This window comes from Lactuca serriola, chromosome 4, assembly GCF_051521515.1.
Source record: "Lactuca serriola cultivar US96UC23 chromosome 4, Lser_US96UC23_V15, whole genome shotgun sequence".
Lineage (NCBI taxonomy): Eukaryota > Viridiplantae > Streptophyta > Magnoliopsida > Asterales > Asteraceae > Lactuca > Lactuca serriola.
The window spans coordinates 390,088,812-390,097,318 of record NC_136411.1 but is presented as its reverse complement, the minus strand read 5'-3'; the positions used below and the strand labels follow the sequence as shown (position 1 = coordinate 390,097,318).

The window sequence follows — 8,507 nt, the reverse complement described above, 5'->3', positions numbered from 1 at the left end:
AACATTAAGCAAGGCCATTTTAAGGCCTTAAACCCACCCAAACACTTGTTTAAGCCTAGAAGCACTTCACCACTTAAGTTGTAATAGCTTGAGCATCATTTAGTGACCCAATAGAGAGTTTACGGTCAAGAGTTTACTCCCTAGGCCATAAACTCAAACACACATGGTCTTTGGACCATAAACTCCCGTATGAGGTCTTGCACTCTTTTGTTGCAACCCGATAGCCTCCTAGCACTTGACCAAAGTGTTTTCCTCGCATTAGGATAGTTATACATGTTTAATTAGTGTTTTAATCACTAATTATTTATATACATATGTCTTCATATGTAATTAGGATCATTGTGTGTGTCTAAAGTCTTCACTTGACACCAAGCACTTGCCCGATACTTCCTTCCGATCTGTTCACAACAGGTGAGTTCATACCCCTTAATCAATGTTTTAACTGTTTTTTTAGTGTTTTATGGGGGGATACAAGTAGAATCATGCTAGTTATTATGTCAATCACATGTGATTGATAAGCAGCATTCAAATGATTGGCTACTCATTAGCCGTTTTACCAAACATTTTCCTTCAAATGATTTTCATAAACACTTCATATGTTTAAAACTCCTTATTAAACTGTACATTTTACTCTGCATGTTCCATTTCAAACTTATTTACAATTGTGTTTCAAATAAATGTTTATTTATACTTAAACTGTTTTATCAAACCCATGCTTTCAAACCGTTTTATAGATTGACATCAAGTCGATCTTTTCTTAGATAATAATTATGTTCAAAGGTTTTACAAAACTTATTTTATGCTTTTATATTATCAATTGCATGCCTCTATATGTATAGTTATATAAGAAATGTTTAAAAGACTTAGGAAGACTATCCACCCTATTTCCTTTTCGCGCTTGAGATGTGGTCTGGTGGGACATCGGGTATCCGTCTGAAGGTTGTTTAAATATTAGTTATATATCATATGTACATATATAGTCATAAAGGTCCTTCCAGTTCATCCAATGCCCTTGGATAGCAAGGGTATACTTCCATGTTCATACGTACCAGTTAAATTACTAGTAAGCTACCATATGGGTAGCTTAGGAAGATAATAGAACTATTACTAGAACGCGATATCATACAATGAGTCAGTTCATCCATGAGTCAATACTTGCTAGATAGAGAGAACATACATTACAGCTAGTACACACAGTACATTACTATACATGCTAGATAGAGAGAGAACACACATTACAGCTAGCACACGTAGAACATTACATTACATTACTATACCATTACATAGATATGTTTACATGATTACACTTACATGAGTACGTTTACATATACGTTGATAGGACAGACATCACTAGGTGCTATAGCATGGAACGAGTTCAGGATCTAACTATACCGATGAATCGCAACGCAATTGTGATAGTTATATCGGGTATACATGATCATAGTAATGTGGATGTGTCACGGAGTGCATATATGCATGGGCGTGTAAAGGTCTCAAAATCCCTTTGACAGGGGAGCGTCTAGCCTGGGATCTAGCCATCACATTATACCTTATCCCTCAAATAAGGCAATAGGAGTACAGAAGTAGTTATTTATTACAAATACTATAGTACTTAGAAGAATTACCCTAGACTTAAGGTAATTGGTACGGTTGTAGTTCGACACTACACCATAGTACTATTTCATTTTCCCATTACATTCACTTCGTGAACATTCACAAGACGCATGGTAATGTAGAAACTATATTTTTGGTTAATGATAGTCAGAATTGGAAAATACACACTCTTACAAGAGCCACACACATAGACACTAGATGCCTTGGTAGAAGGATACGATTAGTAGGAAACATAGGGCTTCCTAGGATCATACAAAAAAAAATTATACTTACAGTTCATATACATTTTCAATACTTACAATTCATACACATTTTCAATACTTACAGTTCATATACATTTTCAATACATACAATTCATATACATTTTCAATACTTACAATTCATATACATTTTCAATACTTACAATTCATGTACATACAAATTAAGACAATAAAATACTTATGATCTCACCAGCTTTAAAGCTAATACTCTCTTTCAAAATAACTTGTATCCTCAGGTCAATCATAGACAGGTACCGATGCAAGGTTCAGAGAAGATGGTGCTCGTTCAAGACTCATCTTTCATTTTGTTTATACTTTAGTGTCTATTATAATTCGACAGAACACTTGTATTAAAAATATATTATTAATGCAATGGATGATGTTGTTGCTTGTTTACTACTTTTCATTGTTGTGATACTGCACATGACGTCCTCCGCCCCAGAACGTTTCCGCCGTTCTTGGTTTTGGGGTGTGACATGACGAAAAGACCGAATTTCCCAAATGGTTTCTTGAAAAGGTAATAATAATTAACAAACAAATATCTTTGATAAATAAAACAAATCAAGATTACATAACACATCAACATATGTTTAATAGGTTTATCAGATGGAAAAAGAAAACTCTCCAAAATTCTACAAAGAGTTGCCAGCCCTTTCAATGGGTTCACAAATTGATGTTTATACTTACACCGCGTGCATAGTCAACAGTGTTAGGTTTATGGTACATAGTCGTGAAGCACAACACAAAACGCAAAACTCTGGGGATCTAGCGGTTGGGGAGAATGGAGAGAAATATTATGGCCAGTTAGAAGAGATTATGGAGGTGCAATATCCATATGATTATTCGACTGTAATATTTCGGTGCAAGTGGTTCGATACGGGAGATATTCCTGATGATAATTTCATAAGTATCGACACAGAAAAAGAAGCGTACCAAGATGATCAACCCATATATGCTTCGCAAGCCAAACAAGTGTTCTACATCCGCGAGCCTGTTAACCATTGAAGAAACCAAAACAACAACCCTTGTTGTGTCGTCGAGCATGTTAATCATTGAAATATTTGGGATCTACCATCCTACAATGCTCGTTTCCAAAATGCTTACAGTGACTCTGTCCAAGATGTTGACAATGTGGAGGCCGAAAATGTTGACATAGTTCAAAACAACTCTTCATCTGGAGCTAGACTTTTTATCGACTTCTCAAAATACTTTCAAAACAATGTTGATGTAGCTCAAAATAATGCTGATTATGACGATGAGGACGAGACTGAAGTACCTCCCCCAACGGGTAGAATCGATAATGTTTCCGATGAAGAGACTGATTATGATGATGACGATTCTGATTATGATACTGATGAAGAAGACGTTGAAGTATACGATGAAGATTCTGATTAAGAAAATCAAATGTTTTTTTTGTAATAGAAACTTTATTTGAAATATACCTTTAATTTATATTGTTTGTCTAACTTTTATTTATGTTGTTTGTATATATTATATATCTTACAATTTCGCAGGGTAACTAACTTTTATTCATATTGTATTTCCATATTGTACATCTTGTAATTTATAGGCTACAGATGAAATTTACTTAGGCGATACTCTTGGCCATGATGGCCAATGTTATGGGGCTTGGACATGGAGGTGATGGAGTCAGGGATCCACCACCTCTAGTAGGCTTTGGTCGTGGTCAGCACGAATAGGACGGTGAGTATTATTATGATATATTTATTAACTATTTTTATTATTTTATAATAAGTTGTCGTGACTAATATTTTTAATTGTATTTTTTCAGCCGAGCTTCCAAAAAAAGAAGGGGCATGTCAAAAAATATCGAGCTGGGAAAGTTGATACGGGCAAACAAGGGAAAGCCCGTGGATTTGAATTTCGGCAGGGAGATCACATATTCCCCTGTCGGGAAGCGTGGTAATTGGTTCACACATGAAATTGGGACGTATTTGTGGAACAACGTCCCTTTGAACGTATATGGTTGGGATCATGTTTCCCCCGCCTTAAGGAATGCAACAATTGTGCATCTAAAGGTAACTTGAATATAATTTTAAGTTTAGTTGTGATTGTTATTTAATTAACTAAATTTTTTGTATTTTGCAGAATAAATTTGATTTGGATAAGGGGAACATGGATCAGGAGCGTGCTCAATTGTTGCGGAGCATTGATTCGACACTTGCAAAAGTTTACAGAGGCCGGAAAAGTAAAGCTCATTTTTATTTTAAGGAAATCGGGGGGCCTGTAGATATCCCAGCCGCATTAAACTGCCCCCCCCCCCCCCCGATGGTATGTCACGTGAAAATTGGGCAAAGACAATTGAACATTTTCAAACGCCAAAATTTTTAAGGCGTTCGGCGTCAAACACAGAATGTCGTGCAAAACAAGTAGTTGTAAACAGAGGGGGGTCGAGCTCATACAACAATGCATGTTTCAAAGAAATAAGTTATGATGTATTTAAATATTTATTTAAAGCATAAGTAAACTAATTTTTAATGTTAAATAGGATATCAGTCGAATTGAAGCTTTTCGTAAGGCTAATTCCAATCGACAAGGGGTATTTTATAGCCCTGCAGTCGAGCAGCAATACGTAAGTGGTTAATTTATATTTTCATAAAAGTGTTTATATCGTTAAGGGTATTTAGTAATCTAATTTTTATGTTTTTTTATTATTTTTTTAAAAATACAGAATGTTTTACTCCAAGAGATCAACCAACGAACCCAAACTACTTTTGAAGCAAACAGTCTAACACCCACTGATATAAAAAAACTGTTTTGAGAGAATATTGAGTGTTCGACGCGGACATATCAGAGGCATTGAGCGTAAACCCCCAACCATTGTGTCCATGTACTATCAGGAACAACCAGTGACACAAGAACAACCGCAATCACATGTAATTGCTAGTTTAAGTTGAAAAGTATAATGATATAATGGAAAAAACAATGCTATAATGGAAAGCAGAATGATATATTGATATGTTGATTATGATTTGATATGTTGATATTTTGTAGTTTGGTAATTTTTGAAAAATAAATGTTATAATGGAAAGTAGAATGCTATAATGATATGTTGATTATGGTTTGATATGTTGATATTTTGTAGTTTGGTAATTTTTAGAAAGTAGAATGCTATAATGATATGTTGGTTATGGTTTGATATGTTGATATTTTGTAGTTTGGTAATTTTTTGAAAGTACAATGTTATAATGCAAAGTAGATGTATGTTTAAGTGTATTTGATATGTTGATGCGTTGATATTTTGTAGAATGGTATAATTTTTGTAAATTATAATGTTATTATGATATGTTGGTAATATATTTTGTTTTCATTGTAGTTGGAAATGCTGCAAACAATACTACAGGACCCGACATGTTCTGCAGCATTGGAAAAGTGGTTTCGCTCATTACCGCCACCAAATGATGAAGGAAATGATGAGGACGAGTAGTTACTTTAGGATTTTATAAAAATGTTTTGTAATTTGGAAGAATACTTTAATTAGGTGGTATGGATTAATATGTTGGATTGTGTATGGATTAATATTTTGGATTGTTTGTGTATGGATTAATATTTTTATAAAAAGTTATCAGATTTTATAAATGTTATATTGTTTTTTATAAATTTAATGTTAAATAAGCAAAAAAAAAAAAACATAATAGTTTTTGCGGGGACGCCTTTTGTGGCGACAACTGGGTATTAGCAGCGACACACTATTAGCGGCGACGGATGGTTATTAGCGGCGACGAAAGCAATAGCAGCGACATGTAACCTTTAGCGGCGTCTAGATGTGTATTAGCGACGAAGCATTACCGGCGACGCATCTGCAGCAGCGATGTGTCCATAAAACATATGAACCACAGGAATTGAAATACTGCACCCGTTCACCGTGTCCATAAAACATATGAACCACAGGAATTAATTATGTAATTTACACCAATTTAAATAAATAAAGATTTAATCGACGACTTTTGGAAAAGAACTTGCAACTTGAAACACTCGACATTTAAACAAGTAAATAAAAATTGTAATCATCACGAACTTTCGTGTGAATTAGACACCCCACTACCAATGAATTCCTGTGCATTATAAGTAACTCATTCTTGACATCTACATTATTGCGACAACGAATCTTTGGAAGCTTCGTTTCATCGTCTTCAACATCTGAAAGAAACACACAAAAAAGTTTCTCAAAAAGAAAGAAGAAAGAAGATGAGCCAAAAGATGTAAGCTAGATTTGCATCGATCTTAATCTCTTTCATCATAAAAATATCGAATCTTGAAAATAAGTTTCATAACAACTTGCAGGTTCAACAGTGAAGTGGAAGTGGGAAAGTTTCTAGGCAGCATACATGTCATTCAAGATGCTTATCGAGCAATTTCTCAAACTTCTTCCACTTATCAACTCCACACGAGTCCTTCTGGGATCAAAGTCTTGGCTTTCAACTGTTTGTCTGATTATACAATTCCTTTTCGTAAGGGAGAAGATCTGGTTTCATCAGATAATCATAAAGTCGTTGAATTCATTTCGACAAAAGTCAACCCCAAAATATCCATTAACAAAGCTGCTGTTGAGTTGTTTGAACTTCATTTTAATGAGCTTTCCGAGCTCTCAAATCAGGTATATCTTTACTTTAGCAGATTCAGAACTCAAGATCAAACGTAGTATCTGTTCTTAATGGTTTAAATCTTTCTTTTTTCAGCTTATAAATGATCAGTTGGTTGTCACCGGATGTGGTCTGGCTGGATACCTCGCCATTCTTTACACCCTACTACATCAACATTACGCAGATTTGAAAGAATCTAACGGTTCAAAAACTGCCAAACGTCCGATTTGCATAACTTTTGGTTCGCCCCTTATTGGTAACCAACATCTCCAAGGCGCCATCTCTGAACGCCCACAATGGAAATCGTCTTTCCTGAATGTGGTCGCGAAGACAGATCTTCTTGCTAGTTTTTTCTCATCGACTAGTCAATACAAGCCTTTCGGCACTTTCCTTTTCTGCACAGAATCAGGTGGGCACACAGCTTTTGAAGATCAAGATGCGATCTTGGCAGTTCTAGACGCTATGGTGTCACCAAATGCTGGAAACTACCAAATGCACGATTATAGTAAAGAGTTGGGTTCGATCAGAAAGACGGTATTATATCGCGGGGGATCCAAATTCAAGGAATCCAACTTAACCCTTTTGAGGGCCGGAATTGTATTCCAGTTTCAAGAAATCGGTGCGTTAAATGATATTTCAAATGATTTGATCGAGAAAATGGAAAAGAAGCAAACAAGGATGATTATCAAAAGTAGGAACGTGTATGAGCCTACGAAGAAGCTAAACGACATGAAGATAATCTTGACGTACATAGAATGGTACATGAAGACCCGAAGACTTACAGGGGGTTACTACGATAGCTACAAGAATGCCGAAAGCACAAACGAACTCAAGGGAAAAAATGAAGCCATCATACATCAACTAAAACTGAACCAGTACTGGAAGAAAACCGTGGAAGAAAATGATCTAGTGCCACAAAAAGAAGGAGCGAAGTTGCGTAAGCGTTGGCTCTATGCTGGAACCAACTACAGAAGGATCGTCGAGCCACTAGACATAGCCGACCACTACAAAAGAGGAAAAACAAACTACATGGCGATTAGACCAAACCACTACAAGTTATTAGAGAAGTGGTCGGAGGAAGAAAAGAAGGGTCGTAAGCCTAGCGACCCAAAAACAAAGGCTGCTAGTCTTACCGAGGATTCTTGCTTTTGGGCGCATGTAGAGGAGGCATTGATTTCGCTAAGAGACTTAAGGAATGGGGATCCAAATAATATTGCAACTGACATCGAGAAATTTGAGGTATATGTTTGGCATTCGATAAAAGATTTCTCGGTGTCGCCTGAGATTTTCGTGGAGGGGAGTAGTTTCATGAAGTGGTGGAGCGAGTATAAGGGCTATAAAGGAAGTTCGTACGATTCTGTGCTTGCTCGATACATGAACGATAAGAACTACATATCGTATAATTAACATGTTATTTTAAGTTTAATGTTGTAATACCCCAACTTCAATCATGGGCAATTAGCAACATGGCATCATTTGCAATAATGTCTTTATCGAATGGAAAATGTGGTCCAACTTTTTGCAATATATTATTCAATAATGGTGTCATCATGGGTGTAACAAAACATAAAAGTCATAATGAACAATTGTACAATATTATAAGGTACACTAAAATCATACGCACAAATTAACTAATGTTTCATGCATGCTAATCCTCGGGCCGTCTAATTCTTCACAAAAGGTGCATCGTCACTTCTCATTAACATTTGTGGAACAATGTCAAGTAAGTTGATACATGAGATAAATAACGTCTCTCTCGTCTCTCTCGTGAGTACATGGATTTTAAGACAACAATAAATATTATTGTAATGGTTAATACAATTTTCCCATCAAAACAATTACAACAATTAATGGTAAATGTGCAATCATTTTTTTTGTGTGTGTCAAGCTTACAATTAGGGACTTTATGCCCTTATTAACAAGTTATATCTACAACAAACTATAGTGACTTCCTACCCTTTAATTCAAGCTATAAAGACTAGATACCATTTACGACAAGTTATAGTGACATTATAGAAGGGTGCATGAT

At 35.6% G+C, this 8,507-nt stretch overlaps 1 protein-coding gene across 1 annotated transcript; it reads left to right on the top strand.

Moving 5' to 3' along the window:
* The first annotated feature begins 5,948 nt into the window (after window positions 1-5,948).
* On the top strand, window positions 5,949-7,993 carry LOC145097847 (senescence-associated carboxylesterase 101-like). Its single transcript, XM_079035499.1, has 3 exons — window positions 5,949-6,097; window positions 6,180-6,492; window positions 6,575-7,993. Exons 1-3 carry the CDS (start codon window positions 6,084-6,086, stop codon window positions 7,883-7,885), a joined length of 1,638 nt encoding a protein of 545 aa, XP_078891625.1. The 5' UTR covers window positions 5,949-6,083; the 3' UTR covers window positions 7,886-7,993.
* The last annotated feature ends 514 nt before the right edge of the window (window positions 7,994-8,507 follow it).